General features: G+C 43.4%; 1 protein-coding gene across 2 annotated transcripts; it reads left to right on the top strand.

The window, feature by feature from the left end:
- The first annotated feature begins 851 nt into the window (after positions 1–851).
- srebf2 (sterol regulatory element binding transcription factor 2) lies at positions 852–17,369 on the top strand. 2 transcript variants are annotated; one of them, XM_081609728.1, is made up of 20 exons: positions 852–1,200; positions 6,427–6,797; positions 6,870–7,062; positions 7,175–7,335; positions 8,009–8,158; positions 8,243–8,527; positions 8,602–8,716; positions 9,445–9,596; positions 9,706–9,910; positions 9,995–10,170; positions 11,461–11,710; positions 12,474–12,643; positions 12,732–12,903; positions 12,995–13,112; positions 13,221–13,330; positions 13,463–13,595; positions 13,880–14,051; positions 14,612–14,788; positions 14,942–15,053; positions 15,640–17,369. In XM_081609728.1, the coding sequence occupies exons 1-20, from the start codon at positions 1,110–1,112 to the stop codon at positions 15,855–15,857; spliced, it is 3,531 nt and encodes a 1,176-aa protein (XP_081465854.1). In that variant the 5' UTR covers positions 852–1,109; the 3' UTR covers positions 15,858–17,369. The 2 variants fall into 2 exon arrangements, with proteins under 2 accessions (XP_081465854.1, XP_081465853.1); XM_081609727.1 differs by having other exon boundaries at positions 8,009–8,527.
- Positions 17,370–17,445: the final 76 nt, after the last annotated feature.

The following is a 17,445-nucleotide window of genomic DNA, read 5'->3' as shown; positions in this document are numbered from 1 at the left end:
TATTTTTATTTTATTTTAAAAGTAAATGATTTTGAGTGCATCAATCATTTTCTTTCTCTGCTTTGTGTATGGTTTTATGTAGCGAAGGAAAATGATGTGTGGAGTTCAAAAGTTTTTTTAATAAAAAACTGAAAAGCATAACATGCATTTCTTTTCTGCTACAAAATCAACTTTTCAACTGGCTTTGCACATTCAGACCGAATTTTGTTTTATATCTTTGCTCTTTCAGTTTGGGTGAAGAGCACTTCTTAACATCAGTCGCTAAAGGTTGAAAGATGGATTTAGTCTGGATTTGACTGGGCCATTTCAATACTTTAAAATGCTTGGATCTAAACCACTTCCATTGTAACTCTGGCCGGATGTTTTTGGTTACTGTCCTGGTGGAAGCTGAGGCTTCATCTCAGTGTCAAATTATTTTTTGCAGCAATTTTTGGATTTAATTGTAGCAATCTCCATTTCAAGGGGAGTTAAATACACATGAGGGCACTATACTCGCACTTACACAGGTTTGTATTATAATTTTTTTTACTGACTTTATATAGATAGATAATTTGTAAACACGGGATGTGGAGTACTAATAAAATCCTCAGATTGTCAATTGAACCAAGCTAGATGTTTATTTTCTCCCCTTCAATATTTTCAGGGTGGTGGATTTGACTCATGCGCTGGGTTTCTTTATAAGAAGATAGGGGGCGCGGTTTATTCAAATGACACACAAGCTTCTGATGGTTGACGTACTATCAGACCACAGTGAATACGAGCCTCTCATTGGCAGAGGGCGGCTGGTCTCATGACAAGAACGGCTGATGCCTAGCCAATCAGGCCTCGCTCTGGGCCACAGAGTGTGTTTGTGAATGACGTAATTAGCGTAAAACAAGATGGCGTCGCCTTGGAAATAATTAGCAGTTGACGAGTTTGTAGGCGGTAAAGTCTGCATGCCGTCGGGCTTCAGTGCCGTTTAGAGGTTTTTATTGATAAAGGACGCGTCGTCAGATTAGATAAGACCGCGGAGGGCGTTGTGAAGCCCAGGTGGAGCCCACCAATCTCTTGTTTGTTCTCTCCTCCGACCCTCCGGTGACAGCCGGAGAGGTGAGCCGCTGACAGACAGGATGGATCCTGGAGAGTTCATCTCTCCCATGGAGACCATGGACTCGACTTTAGCGGAATTAGGGGACGAATTCACTTTGGGAGACATTGATGGTAAGTAGACCTACCGCTGTCAACACTGTTCAGGGTTGTTTACTAAACATTGGCCCGTTTCCATAAAGTCTGCCCGTTGTGGACATCCTGACGACCCACCAGTCTGATACATGACAACCATTCTTTATTGTCAGAAGCATTAGCTATTTAGTCCTAAAGTTGGAGTTATTTTTAAAAAAAATGCATTTGTGAAAATTATTATTAGAGAAAATATTGGCTGCATTTTTTTTACTTCCTGTAATTATTCACTATCTTGAAGGTACTTATACACAACTGTCAGTTTTCTTCTCTCTAGAAATGAATACAATATCAACACATTTATTTGGTTTATTGTATCATTTCATTTTTTTTAGGTTTTAACGTAAGAAAAAAATCTGGGGGAACATGGAATTAATTTAAGAGCTTTTAAAAAATCAGTAATAAAGGCCACATCTAAGAAAACAATGCCTTATGAAATGTTCTGGCTTGTTGTTTCTTTCCTGTTTTCTGCAACTCTGCATCCCTTTATTTTTGCCCCTCTTCCCTTTGCCAAGCTCGTTCTGCAGTGATAACCGATCAAGCGCTGAACCCTGCAAGCTTGGACCCACTGAGCAAATTTGGCAAAGAGGAAAAGGTCTGAGCAAATGGTGGAATGCTGGTCAGTGCAGCGTCAATAGATTTTCCCATTAGGATGGGCAGATCCTTGTCTGGCGTTATTGGGAATCACCTACTTCTACATGAGCAATGGCTGTTTTAGTTTTGTAAGATTTGCCAGTTTTGTTTAGTTTTTTCCTCGAATGCTTCAGCAAACAATATGCCGAGCTGGATTGGTATTAATAACATTCTTGTTATGCTATAAAAAATAACACCTGAAGGGAGTTCAAATCTAATCATATTTATTTCAGTCTTGACTAGAGAAACGTGATGCAAACATGCTCAGAGACTTTGTCTAAAGTTCTTTCAAATAAAGTAAATCTGTGCCTTTAAAGATCTTTCTTTTAATACTGACCTATCCAAAGTTAAGTGTGTCATGTGGGTGAAGAGAAATCATTTTTCGTAATGTCATCAGTGGCCGTAATGTTCCTCATCTTTCCAAGGTGAACCTTCTGACAGAATGAGCAGATAAGCAATCCGGGGCCGAGTTCTGACTTCCCTCTAAGGGCTGATGTCAGAAGAGAGGAATGTGTCGATGGCGTGAAAGAGAAGTGAAGGATGATGGACTGACAGGCGAACCGCAGGCACACTTTCCTCACCTGACTTGGACCCAACAGATTGAAACTCTGTTCATTTGGACTAACTCTTGACTTTGTAATAACAGGAAAGGATTTCTAACAACTTCTTTCAAAGAATTTGGAGAGGCTGTTGTCACCTTCCCTTCGTTTGCCGAGCTACTGCAGATCTCATTATATAACTTATTTTCTTTTGGAAGCTGCTCTCGGTTTTACTCATTTTTCCGTGTCCTTTGTTATAGTCAGCTCAACCGAATCGTTGGGGTCTAGAACGTGGACCAGTATGTCTATAGAGTAACCTTACGTACAGTATGACGTCTGAGGTAGAAGCTACTAGCAAATGTGTTTCTGTGGTGTTGGCTTTTTTGAATTTGTGAACTCCTTTGAGTTGCGTCTATAATCTGCAATCTTTCCTGTTTGTCGCCTTCTGTCTGTTGTAATCTCCATTCAGTGATGCTGTTTGCTTTTTGATTGCGCCCGTTCCTTTTTGAGGTAATCCACTGAGCTGCAGCAGGGTGTGTCTTTGCTTCTATAAATGATTTGTGCTGAAAAATAATGAAATAAATGGAAAAGTTGAGCAATAGTGCCCTCCTTCAGCATTTCAAGCCTTTAGATAAAGCTCAGTCTAAAACAATATCACCTGATCTTGTCTTGAATGTACTTTATTTGTTGTTCATGGAGCTCGAGCTAACACACAGCTGGCTGAAAGAAGGCCACTACAGTTTTCCTTTACTTGCAAGAAAAATGCATTTTGTTGTTTAGAATAGGGCTGAAATAATTAATTGGATTCATTTTGATGAATCGATTATTGAAATAACCATCAACTACTTTAGTTAATGATTAATCTGTAACTGCAGACTCAAAAAAAGGCCCTTTGCTGAAAAAGCACAACGTATTCAGAGCCGCAATTTACCCAATTTACCCAACTGCTCGTTGGAAGAGTAATAAGCAATGCAAACCTATTTACCTTTGTTTTGCCCAAAGCTAGGTTTAGGTTTACTCGGTTCAAATCCACTAAAACAATGCATTTTTGGCAATAAGATGCTTATTTACTTATTTAATAAAACATTTGAATTATTTATTTTCATCTTTTAATATATTTCCAATGTAAAAAATGAAAAATCTGTAGAATGTTCCAATTTTTTTTCCTTTATCAAATTAATCAATAACTAAAATAACTTAGGTTTTGCCCTAGTTTGGAAATAACTAGGGCAAACCACTGATATGTCACAAAGCTGAAGAATCACTCCTATTATGTTGATGCTGTTTTAAACTTCTGTTGGCAAACGATGAGTGACACGTTTGTTAAACAATTACAGGTTGGCTACCAGAGCAAATAGCCCTGTTAAGCTAAGCTACTAGCTTAACCAGGTTGCTATACTTGTTAGACTCTTTAGCAGCTTTTTCTATTTCTCCTTAGGATTACGAATCGCAATAAAAATAAAAAGTCATATAGGAAACATTCTTACATATTTAATGATCAGTGTCACTATGGCAACAGGGGCATTGTTCAAAATGTGATTCAGCTTCAACTCGTTTTGTCTCGTCAACAACAGCTTGAAATAGAAGTGACCGTCAAAACAAGTCACTTCCTGTTTTAAGGGGCTAAAGTGATGTCAGCAAATGAGTTTGTTGATGCTATTCTTATTTTGGCTACCATTTCCACCATAGGGATCTGTCTTCACCCCGATAGATGCCATGGAAACAGAAGGGGGTAAATAATGGATGCAACATTTGGTGCAGCGTGTTCAGATTCTGAATGCCAAAACTTACACCAGGCCATCTGAATGGACATTTACTGCCCTTATTCTCACATCCCGTCCAGATCCTAGTGACCGAGATGCTAAAGCGGTTTTGACTTGAAGAGTGAGAAAAATATCTGTGTGTCACTGTTAATGAATATCGATATTAATCATCGTCGGTGTAGCAGTAAAACTTCTCTCCAAGGAGCGTGAAGCGCGCCTGACTGTTTTACAGATTCCAAAAATCAATAAAATGCTACAGAACCCGGAGAGTTTAGCTCCAACCATGTTGGGAAAGTTTGTTTTTCTGCATGCAGAAACATTTTTAAGGAGTAATTTTCTCTGTATTTGTATTATTTGTCCTTCATTTTGTAATTTTTCAAATCTAACATTAACATGATCACAAGCAAACTCTGTCCTCTGAATTTACCATGTTTATGACCTTTAAATCATACATTTGCAAGTGTGTCGCAGCACAGTAGCTGACATACAGATGTCAGTGGTTTAATTTGATCCCTTTCAGCTGCAGATGCACAGCAGAGTTGGATGTTTGGGGTGAGACAGGATGTCTGCTGCTTCACTGACACGCTTGAGAGCATTGAAAGTTAATTTTAGCCAAGTTTACAAGTTTCATAACCCGTGCTTGTTTTCTAGATGAGTTTCTCAGTTTTAATCAAATCAGCTGTACAAATAAAACAATGAGAACATCTAAAGGTTTTACAGAATCTTGAGTTTATATCACAAATCTAGGTTATAAATGTGTTAAACTAAAAAAACAAACACAACCAGCAGAACTAAGGACCCAGCTGATTGTAAAGCTACGTAAAGTAATAACAGTCCGGAGATCAGCTCTCTGTCTGCTGGACTGAGTTCAAGGTTAGCGGCTGCTGGTGACCCTGACATCCTACCCATCAGCCTTCAGTCAGGGAGTCTTCACATGACCTGCGGAAAGCTGCAGGTCCATAAAGGCAACCTGTCGCAACAACGGCGCGTCTAATCCGGCTCCTTTAAGGTTGGGAGAAAACTCCAGATATTTAGCTGTAAAGGGAATTCAAGATGTTCACAATTGGACCTGTCACGATAAGTGATTTTATCAGAGAAATAAATTGTCCCAGACATTATTGCGATACATGATAATATTGTTCTTTTGAAGCCATTTTCAAGTTGTATAGTGATGATGGCACAATAATGCAAGTTTGTGCTCTGAAAGACCGATGAATTTGAATCATGCAGAGAACATGTAAGACCGGAGGTGGAAGACATTTGAAATATCCAAATTTAAACACACAACCAAAACCATAAATAAAATGGTTTACAAACTCTCTAAACAAAATCGACCTTCAAAAAAATGTTAATCATCAAAATGGAAGCTGTTGAGGTCGTTTTAATTTATCGCGTTCATATGATTGATTTTCTTGCTTTCTTCTTGAATTCTCTACATGACTTGTCATTTTATTTGCTGAAGTTGTTAGGTTAAAGACAGTAAACAATGCTTAGCCTGGCGGGGGCTCGAGTAATCTGGTGGCCTGCCAGACTTATAATGATAGCCTATAGGTAATTTTGCATAAATAAATCAAACTTAATTTTTTACTATACAATGTTTTTATCCCATTGAATAAACGAGGTAGATGTATACCTGATATACTATCACGTATATGGATTATTTCTGGCATGTGTTCACATATTATAGTTACACAATGGTATCTATCTACCATCTATAAGGGCCATCTAGATTAACAGCATTTTTCAAGGCTGATTGTTTGAAGGCTACTTTCGTATCAATTTATGAGCTGAACAGTAGCAACGCTTGCAGTAAGGTGCAGATTCAAGGTCACTGCTGACTCTTATCTGCCTGCAAGAATTAGATCTTAATAAGATGTTTTATTATGTCCATGACATCCATTTATAAATATGGTTTCACCCAGAAAACTTGCAAATCCTGCTGTTTGGGCGTTAGGGCAGTCATTCATTTAGCAGCCCGTCGTGTTTTTGAGTTAAAAAAAAATGTTTGTTGACAGGACATTTGAAAATAACACTTGATAATTATGTGTTATTGAAAGATTGGAAGATTAATATGTGAACATCAACAAAGTTTTAAAAAATGCAAACGTTTTAAAAATACTTAAATAAATAAGCAATGCTTAGCCTGGTGGGGGCACAAGTAAAGTCTGGTGGCCCGCCAGGCTTATAAAACACTGATGCATTTAAAATTCAACTGTGGTGGATTTTTATTCTTCTTGAAAATCTGGAACATTCCCTCATTTGTTTTCCCACAGAGATGCTGCAGTTCGTCAGCAACCAGGTGGGGGACTTCCAGGACATGTTTGAGGATCAAATATCCACGGGGGTCTCCGTCATCGCCGCCCCCCAGCAGCAGGCCGTCCAGGCCCCGCCCACTCCCCAGACCCCAAGCGCTGCAACTTTCCAGACCTCCACCATGAGCCTTGTCTCGTCTCAGACGCTGTCTCCTCAGACTGTACCCCTCACGCCCCCGCTGACCCCGGCACAGACCCCGACCCCTACCGCCACCCCGCCGGTGCAGCAGCAGCAGCAGCTGACCCGCAGCCCGCCGCTGCTTCAGCCGCGGCCCCAGCTGGTCCAGCCCATCCAGCCTCAGCCTCAGCAGACGGCCCAGGCGGCCATCCAGGTATTGAAATGTCCACCTCTTATTAGTTCTCCAGCTTGAAAACATTGTTAAAATATTTTTTTGTGACTGTAGATGCACACCCAGGGGGTTCCGCTCCAGACCCAGAACTTCCCGGTCCAGACTTTGGTTCAGACCCACACCCAGACGCCGCTTCCCATCCAGACGCAGGCAACCCAGACCGTGATGATCGCCTCCAGCGGGGGCCAGTCTCGCTTCATCCAGAACCCAGTCATCTGCCATCAGAGTCCCGCTCCCAGTTTCCAAGGTGAGCACACTGTTTGTTTTTTTTATTTTCTTTTTTCTTCGTAGTTCTCTCTCTCTCCCTCTCTCTCTTTCTCTCCCTGCATATTTTGAAAGCGTCTTTGTTTTTCCTCCAGTCCTCCAGCCTCAAGTGCAGAGCATCATGACATCACCACAGCTGCAGCCAGTCACCATTCAGCATCAGCGTGTTCTGACCCCAACAGGTCAGACCATCCAGACTCTCTCCACAGCGCCCACTGCAGTCCACACCATGCAGCAGCAGGTGCAACAAGTACCGGTCAGTGAGACCTCATATAGCAGCAAAATCTGTTTAGGTGTTTTCTGTGAAGATTTTTTGATATTTTTCAGACTTTATTCACAATTCTTTTATCCATCCATCGGTTTTTGCCTTTTATTCTTTCTTCCGTTTTTCACCTAGATTTTCTTTTTCTCTCTTCTCCTTTTCCTTCTTTTTTCCATATTTTTTCCCATTTATTCGTGTGTTCTAAGACTTTGTATTTTTGTGTTTTTATGATGTATAGCAGTTTGAAACGCCTTGTTTCTGAAATGTGCTACACAAATAAAACTTGATTAGATTTTTTCCTTTTTTTTCTTTGTTCCATTTTTTCCTTACTTTCCCCTTTTTCCTCTTATTTTCTAATTTTTTCTATCTTTTGCTTTCTTTGACTTTTTTCATACTTTGTCCTTCTTTGCTTTTTCCATTCTTTTTTTGCCCCCTTACTTGAACTTGATTCTTTTTACAATCTCCTTCATATTTTTATTTTTGTCCTTTTTGGCTTTTACACTTATTAAATTTTTTCCTTTTGTCCTTCATTTTTTGCTTTTTTTCCCCCTTTCTTTACTCTTTCACATTTTTTTCTTTTTCCTTTCATTTTTTTTCTCCTTTCCTCTTCTGTTCATGATATCGATGTAGAAACCCTGCATGTTAAATCTTCTTCTCCTCTTCTTAGGTTCTGGTCCAGCAGCCTCAGATTCTTAAGACGGACTCACTGGTCCTCACGACGCTCAAACCAGACGGAACCCAGGTTCTGTCCACCATGCAGAGCCCTGGAATCACCACCCTGACCACTCCCATCCAGAACACGGCTCTACAAGTCCCGGTATGCGGAGCGGCCAGAACTCATCCCACATTCTCTCCAGTCCTTGACGATCGCTCCAGCATCACGTCTGATTTCTGTTCCCAGACTCTGATGAGCAGCAACATTCTGACCACAGTTCCACAGTTCATGATGGGAGGAGGAGACAAGCTGCCCATCAAGCAGCTCCAGCCAGGCTCTGCCCCCTGCGCTGCCGCCGCCAGAACAAGTATGGACCAGAGCCTGGTGTCGGCAGGAGCGGCAGGGCAAGGAGTCGTGGTGAAGGAGGGCGAGAGGAGGACGACCCACAACATCATCGAGAAGAGATACAGATCCTCCATCAACGATAAGATCGTGGAGCTCAGAGACCTGGTGATGGGCAACGACGCCAAGGTGGGATCACAAAATAAAACCACGCTTCAGTTCAACACACGCATACAAACTTATTTTACCTTTATTCCCAACAGATGCACAAGTCGGGCGTGCTGAGGAAAGCTATTGACTACATAAAGTACCTGCAGCAGGTCAACCACAAACTACGACAGGAGAACCTCTCCCTCAAGATGGCCAACCAGAAGAACAGTGAGGCTCAGTTTATGTTTCTGAGTGTGTCTGACCGTCTGCTTGACAGGGAGGATTATGTGATGTCAGTCGCAGCATCCGGACCTTCTTATTGGTACCGTAAATTCACAGGACTTTACAGGAGGAACAGAGACGAAATAAAAAGACCTCAGTCCATCCAAAAGTCAAACTAAGCAAAAGATGCAACAAAATGACACATCATGAACAAATCCATACCGAGTCATAATCAACGAGCTTGTATGTGGTTAAGTGAGGAAGCACATAGGCCTTTGGCATCACACAATCTTTCCTGTCCAGCAGCTGGTCAGACCCTCTCTGAACCATGTATTAAGCCACGTTTTGTTGACATTTGGACTAGTGGTGTTGAAGTCCTAGTGAGTCGCTTTCCCGTCCGTTTCAGACGATTTCCTTTTTCAACACTCCTATTTAAATGAAGCACCTGTCAGAGACTGGTGGCACATCTCAGTTGTTTAATAAAAAAATGCTGGTTTTATCCAGTTCAGATTTATTTTTAAGAACCACAAATAACATTGTTCAACATATTTTCTTCAGTCTTTGTGCCTTGCGTGGCTTTTGTTTAATTTTATTAGGAGTGGAGGTGATGTTATACTGTGTGTGAGGGGAAACGGTAGTTTTACTAGCTTAAAACAAAGAGAACATGACATCCTTAATTAGCCGACATAGTTTAAGGTTTACAGCATCTTGAAGATCGATGCTTTGTCCCCCAGAGCCTGTGATCCTGTCCGAAGACGTCGACCTCAAGCAGGAGGGAGTGATGATGTCTCCTCCGGCCTCGGATTCCGGCTCCAGCTCCCCGCACCAGTTCTCTCCGTACTGCGTCGACTCTGAGCCGGGCAGCCCCTTACTGGATCACCATCAGGTACAGCACGTGAGGGCAGGATTAATTAAATATTTCTATGTTATCAGCACCGGTTTCATTCAGAGTTTCGTTGTTTTTTTTTTGTTTGTTCTTTTGTTGCGTCTCCCAGGTGAAGAGCGAGCCGGACTCTCCCTCCACGGTGGGAGTGATGGACCGTTCTCGGCTGCTGCTGTGCGCGCTGACCTTCTTCTGCCTGTCTCTAAACCCACTCCCCTCTTTGCTGGGCTCAGAGGACCCGGGTAGCCGCGGCCTGGCGGCAGCCCACGTCCCCACCAGGACGCTTGTCTGGTTTCCAACTCACACTCAGGACTTCGGTGAGCAGCAGTCGCTCCCGCGTGCGTCGAGAGTTTGTGGCATCAGCTAAAATGACTTCTTCATGAAATCTTCTTGTTCTGCAGCTTCTTGGCTGCGCTGCCTGTTGCCATGGGTGATTGTGTGGGTCCTGAGTGGGGTGGGGGCGCTGTGGGGCTGCGTCAGGGTGTTGTACCTGTGGGAACCCGTCACACCCCTTCACTCTCCCAAATCTGTGTCCTTCTGGAGGCACCGCAAGCAAGCAGACCTGCATCTCAACCGGGTGAGTAGAGAAGGGAGAAGAAATGAGTTTTTAAAGGAGCAATATTATGTAACTTTTTGAGCTTTACATCATGTTATAATGTTGCAGTGCTGCTAAAACGTTGTTAAAGGGTTGATAGAGGAGCCATGTTGTGAATTCCTGAAGGCGGAGCTTCAGAAAGAGCAGGAGTTTCTTAAAGAGAGAGAGGCCCAATTTCAATGCGTTAAATTACAAAGTCAATTTTCTTTAAAAGTCATATTTGATATACAGTCTTTTTATCACAACTGAAGTCAACATAGTTGGTTGAATGTGCTATAAGGTGGCACTACGTGTCTGAAAAATGCATAATTCTGCCCCTTTAAGAATAAAAACAGAGCAGCAGTATTCACATCTCTTGAACTTTTTCACTTGTTAACACAAACTTCAATGTGATTTTATTGGGATTTATGTGATAGACCAAAACAAAGTAGTCAGTTTTTGTGAAGTGAAAGAAAATTATGTAATTCGCAACATTTCTGTGATTTTTATTTTTTTTATTTATTTTTTTTGTGCAGCTTTAGTTTTTATTTGGTTCCATTGGGTCAATATTTATTTTCCTGCAAAAGCAGCTGCAGGTCTTTCAGCTGGAGTCGTGGTGTTTGCACATTCTTTTTTGCACAATGGTTCAAGTTCATCGGGTTTGGACTAATATCATCTGTGGACATCAGTTTTCAAGTTATGCCAAAGATTTGTTATTGGATTTAGGTCTGAACTTTAAAAAGTGAATATGCTTGGGGTGCTGTGGTGGCGCAGGGGCAAAGCACAACCCATGTATTGAGGCCTTAGTCCTCATGCCGGCGGTCGCAGGTTCGATTTCCGGCTTGGCGACATTTGCCACACATCTTCCCCCCCTCTCATAACCCTCTTTCCTGTCAAACTACTTTCAAATAAAGGCCACTAGAGCTTCAACACATGCTTCAACGTAAAAAAAAACTCGCAAATTACATGCATTTAAAATAAATGAAGCAGTATTCAGTCTTTGCTTTTCACAATTATGCGCTACTTTGCGTTTGCCTGTCCAAAAAATAAATATTTGCGTTTGTATTGCGAAAACATGTAGAAAAGTCGGGTTAATTTATTCCACCTACTGTTTGTGCTCGTTCTGTCGCTTGGTTTTGTTTTAATGTCTCGACTTGGCGTCCCTCCTCCATCTCCTGTTTTATTTTTAGCATTTTGTTCAAACGCTCTTTCATGTCTGAGTCGTGATGCCCTCCACCTTTTCCCTGCGCTCAACACTAAGCGTCTCCTTTCTCCGCTCGTTCTCCGTTGCAGGGAGACTACACGGCGGCGATGGCCAGCTTGGAGACGTGCCTCTCCGTCTTGACGAGAGCTCTGCCCTCCAGCGGTCTGGACCTGCTCTGCTCCCTGTCCTGGAATTTGATCCGCTACTGTCTGCATCGCCCGGTGCCTTTCGGCTGGCTGGTCCACCAGGTCGGGGGGAAGCACGAGGGAGAAGAGGCGAGGACGAGCTCGAGAGACGCAGCGTTGGTTTATCACCAGCTGAGCCAGCTGCAGCTCACAGGTCTGGGGAACAAAGTGAAGCGCAGAATCGGATTTGGCCACTAAGAGTTCATGCCCTACTGTCAACGGGGCATCCTTAAAAAGTCTTTGGTTCACGTATCTGAAATGAAGGCCTTAAAATATCTTAAATTCATTCAGTACAAACATTTAAGTTGGCCTTAAATACGTCAATCACAAGTCTTGAATTTTGCAGTTTCGGGATTATTTACTCAGACTGAGAGACTGTTGTCTTAATGGTTAGCATTAGCTTCAGCTAATTTTTACGTGCTTAAAACCTTCCTGTTCTCATTTTCTGTGTATAGGGAAAACACATACAAATCTTGGTCATTTTGACCCGAGGACAACAGGAGGGTTAAGCGGTTTAACTTTAGCTTCTGCTAATTTTTTTGTATGTGCTTAGGGGTTTACTTCAGTTTTGGCTTGTTCTTTTAACATCCTTGGCACTACAGCTAATTTGGTTACATGTTTAACATTAGCAGAGCTAAGAGTCTTGTTTAGCGGATGAGTGGTGAAACTAACAAATATTCTCTGTTACAATCTGTTGCCAACCCGTTGCGTTCTTGGCAAAAAAAAAAAGTTTGACACTACTTTATGAAATATGTGATTTTCTTTTGTACATTTCTGTCATGCTGCAGGTCTTAAATTTCAGTTGTCATAGTCTTGGAAAAAAAAAAGGCTTAAATTTGAGTAAGTGAAGCCTGCAGAGACCGTGGTCAACAGCGTCCAGAGGGGATAAGTGTTTGTTTTTCCTCTCGTCTCTGTAGGGAAGTTGCCTCAGCGCAGCAGCCTGTGGGCTTTGTCTCTGTCTCTGAGCGCCGTCAACCTCAGCGAGAGCGCCCAGGGCAAGATGGCGCCAGCTCAGTTTGCTCAGATCTACGTCACTGCAGCGACTGCCCTGCGCTGCGTACTGGGACACCGTCTCGCGTTTCTGCTGGTGCGTCTCTTCTTCTTCTGTCTTCTATTGCTGATACAAAAAAAACAAACTATCAGACAGGAACATCGTTCTGTCATCTGTCTCCCAGGGATACCTCCTGGGTTGCGCAGAAAGCGTGGCCAACCAGTCGGAGACCAAGCAGATCCCCGACTGCCTGCGCTGGCTCTTCACGCCGCTCGGCCGGCAGTTCTTCCTGAGCTGTGATTGGTCGGTGAAGTCGAACAGCAGCGATGAAGTGTTTACTTCTCAAAGAGACCCGGGTTTGTTCCTTCGCGTCTCGTTCTTTACGCCTCTTTGACGTCTTGCTTCTCTACTCACCCGTTTCTGTTTTGGTATCGTTTGGTTTGGCAGCCGACCCCGTCGCCCAGCTGCACCGCTGCTTCTGCAGGAAGCTTCTGGAAAGAGCTGTTCACACCCTCATCCAGCCGCAGAGCAACGCCGACGCAGGCGGCTGCAAGAACAACTTGGGGTGAGAAAGAGAGAGCTGACGCCTCTCTGCCAGCGGGGCTCGGGCGATAATCACGTAAATTATTTGTTGTGTATAATCTGATTTTATTTATTTATTTTTTTTCCCCAGTGAATTCTCCAATGCTCTGGAGTTCCTGGAGTTGCTGAACAGCTGCACAGAGGACTCTCCTTCTCCACCCACCCCATTCACGACTCCTCCCTCTCACACCGCCATTCCAGGTTTGAGCAACATCCAAAGAAACTCCTTACAAAGAACCACATTGAATATTTTCTTGGACGATGCAGCAGGAACATGACTGTGTTGCCCGTGTGCTTCCTTTGATGTTCCCCCGTCGGTTTCCTCGTGGCCAGTGGGCGACCCGGTGAGCCGCTGGTGGGCTCTGGTGCTGAAGGCGGCTGTTCATTGGCTGCAGGGCGATGATGTCGCAGTGAGGTCCCTGTTGGCAGAAGCGGAGCGGATGCCGAGAGCTCTGCTCATTCTTGAGTGAGTATTAGAAATCAGCAGGATGTGTCAATTTTATCAGATTAATCATCAGAATAACTGAAATAATGGTTAGTTGCAGCCAAAAACTTTGTAATTTTATTGTTTCGTTGTGTTGTTTAATTATTTTGGATATTTAAAGTGCCTTCCAGCTCCAGCCTTAAATGTTCTTTGGAAAGTTTATTCAGCCGTTGAAAATTGTCTCCAAGTAATCTTCTCGTTCCTCGCGGTCATTTCTCGCGCTCCGGTGAAACCTCCTAACGTGTTGGCCTCCTCTCCTGTTCCAGCCACCCGCTGCCCAAAGCCGTTCTGCTGCTCTGCAAGGTGGTCCAGACGAGCCTGTCTCCTCTGAAGGGGGACGGCGTGGCGGCCTGCCTGTCTCACTGCGACCGCTCCAGCAGCTACCTGCGCTCCAGCATCTCCGTGCCGCCCGGCCCGTCCGGAAACTGGCTCAGCAAGGTGCGGCGGACGAGACCCGTCGGAAGCTCTCCACGCTTTCCTCCACTTTCAGATTTAAGCTGCCGCTCAACCGGGTTTCCGCTTGGTTTTTGTTTCTGGTTATTACGACACAAACGCACTGCATGCTGGGTGGTGGAGAGATCCGGCTGGCCTGGGGCTTTGTGTGTGTGTGTGTGCGTGTGTGTGTATGTGTGTGTGTGTGTGTGTGTGTGTGTGTGTGTGTGTGTGTGTGTGTGTGTGTGTGTGTGCGCGTGCGCTCAGTGTGGGTGGAAGGAGGTGGCTGTGGTGCATTGTAGTTGCATTGCATGATCCTCAGTCTGAGTGCAATGTTTCTGCAGTGCAGTACAGAGGCCTCTCCGATCCGCGCCACGCCCCGCCGCCCCGATGCTGACAATCAGCAACACAATGGCTGCTTGATTTCTGCTGCGCATGCTGGGGTTTGGTTGCAGGAGCTTTTGGTGATCGGATTTTCTTTTTTTTTTTCTTTTTTTTTTTTTTTCCTCCCCAAAATTTTAAACTTCTTTATATTTTTTTTCCTGATGTTTGTGGTTTTATTTAAGGGGGTGGAGCTTCTCGTTTGTGATCTGCTGCTGACGTTACGGACCAGTTTATGGCAGCGAGGAGGCAGCAGCAACGGAGAGCCGGGTCCGGCCCCCGGATCCCAGCTGGCCGGTTTCCAGAGGGACCTGAGCGCGCTCAGGAGGCTCACACAGTGCTACAGACAGGCACAACACAAGGTGTACACACACACACTGCTAGATCCACCTCCATGTGAACACTACTCCCTGGGTTACACAGGATTTAAAGCAGTTTGATGCTTCTACGTTTTCAGTGAAGTAAAACCAACTATGATTTCTCTCTTTTTTTTTTTTTCGGGTTGTTCTGCTCAGGTTTTCCTTCATGAGACCACGGTGCGGCTGATAGCGGGAGCCAGTCCCACCAGGACGCACCAGCTGCTGGAGCACAACCTGCGGCGCAGGACCAACGGCTCGTACTCAGCTGGTGCGCGCGCGCACGCGCACACACACACACATTGGCTACAAGAGTAGTGAAGTGCGAAAGTGTGTTAGCGACATTGTAGAAAGGAAAAAAAGAGGAGTAACTTTGCAAAATTTTTCAGCTTTTGAAACTCAGAAATTTCACATTTTTTTCTAGAAAATTTCAGATTGACCTCAAAATTTCTTGTAAATTTTCAACTTTTTGAGATCAAAAATGTTCAACTTTTTTTTTTTTACAGAAAATTTATGAGATCAATCTGAAATTTTCTGCAAAATTTACTCTTTTTTTTCTATCAACAGTATGCTGTCGTAGACTGTGAAGTATATTTTAGCACCCAGAAACATATAAAACTAATGCATTATTATTATTCATGACTTCTCTAATTAGTTAGTTTCTGAAAAACTTCACGTTTATACCGAAGTATTTTTGAAAGCACATACTCCAGTACTTTATCAATAATTGACAGAGCTATTTTAATTTATTTAATTGTTTTACTTTTACTGCAGTAATATTTGACCAGTAACGATGAAACTGAGTCCTGTATAGACCTAAAGCCAAACTTTCTTTTTTTTCTCCTCCCTGCCGTCAGATGGCGAGTGCGTCGTCGGGGAGCGGGAGCGAGCTCACGCCATCCTCCTGGCCTGCCGCCACCTGCCCATGCCCCTGCTGACCCCGCCGGGTCACCGGGCCCGCCTGCTGGCCGAGGCCAAGCGGACGCTGGAGCGGGTGGGCGACCGTCGGTCGGTGCAGGACTGCCAGCAGATCCTGCTGCGCCTCAGCGGGGGAACCACCATCGCTGCTTCCTGAAGACAAAAAGAGAGAAACAAAGCTGAAACTTTTGTTTTCATGCTGAACAAAAAAAACAAACGAACGGAATAGGGAAAACAGCTGATGACCTAGGATTGAAATGTATGATCCCTGCACATTTTCTAATTTATTGTTACAGTGCTACGGCTCCACCGTCTGGACAGTAGTGGTACTGGCAGCCTCCTTTTTAAACCATCGAAACAATCAGGAGCTACATCAGAATTTAGCTTCTTCATTCGGAAACGAGCCCACAAATGGATCCAGAGGAAACAATCCAGGTCCAGAGAAACAGGACAACGCATCACAAGCTGATGCAGTGCAGATCAGTTTTAGGAGATGAAAGTCTTTCAGTCATTATCGGCAGGCGGTGATGAGCGGTTAAATTGCTGCCTCCTTTTTAATTTGCAAGCTCCCCAGAGAGCGGAGGAGACCGGCTCCTTTTAACCGTGCAGCGCCGAGTGTTGTGTCGTCTTAATCTACCTCAAACACTGTGCAGTGGCAGCACTGTTCCACGCAGCAACATATAGGAAAATGAAGCACACGAGTTGGGCTCAAATTCGACTCTTTTACTCAACTCTGCAGACCCGTTTGAACTCGGATCGTGGGATTCTGTGACGTCTGCAGATGTCGAGAAAACGAATTCCGTTTTTAGTAAAACACAATTAAGCAGATTATTGCGTTCGATATAGTAGCTGTATATAGTAGTTGTATATAGCAGTAGATTAAAAAGACGACGTTCTTTGCTTGAGGCGATGCGCATTGACGCGTCGGTGAGGCGAGGTCAACCGTCTGAGCCTTCCGGCGAATCGCGTCGCTGCAGCGCGACGGTTCCCTGGAAGTGAGGACCATCTGAAAGCTCTCGAGCAAAACGGCCTTTATGTTCTGTACAAAGCAAATATTTTCTTATGTTGTATCATTTAAAAAAAAAAAAAAACATCGACAAGTTGTATCTTTTTAATTTCTTTTTTTGTTGTTCTTCCATTAGCTTTTTACTTGTAATTATCGACGTGACGCGGCACTTTTTGTTGTTTCTTCGCTCTGGGTATCTTATTTAATGGTTGTGTGAGATAAATGCTTTTGGGCGGTCGGTTGTTATTGTTTTTGTATGTGTTAAAGCAGCATAGAGGGCCAGAAACTGTAATATCAAGATATTTCTATTGTTTTTATACAAATGTAACCCCTTGTTTAGTCATGAAAGGGTTGCTTCTTTCACGCAGATGTTTTTTTTTTTTTTCTTTAAGATGTGCAAGAATAAGGATAGGAAATTCTCCCGCCATTGAAAACAAGTTAACGTTTAATTAGTACTGAAAATATTTTTGTGTATATTTAGCTGCCCTGCCTGCTAAATGAATTGAACAAAATGCAGTGGTTCAGCTGGTATAGAGAGTTTTCTATTGATGTAATTACTCCCCCCCACCCCCCCCCCCACATCCCTCGAGATGTTTTATTGTTTGAACAGTTTTTGTTTCATTTTATTGTTTTCTAATAAAACAGAAGAAAGTTGTACAGTCAGTGTGGTTATTTTTTTATTTTATTTTGGTGCCTAAATACAGATGTATGAAACGCACGTTGAAGATCTTTTTTCTGT

This window comes from Poecilia reticulata, chromosome 8, assembly GCF_904066995.2.
Source record: "Poecilia reticulata chromosome 8, P_reticulata-male-v2, whole genome shotgun sequence".
Lineage (NCBI taxonomy): Eukaryota > Metazoa > Chordata > Actinopteri > Cyprinodontiformes > Poeciliidae > Poecilia > Poecilia reticulata.
The sequence above is the reverse complement of the archived record's forward strand: the minus strand, read 5'-3'. Positions and strand labels throughout refer to the sequence as shown.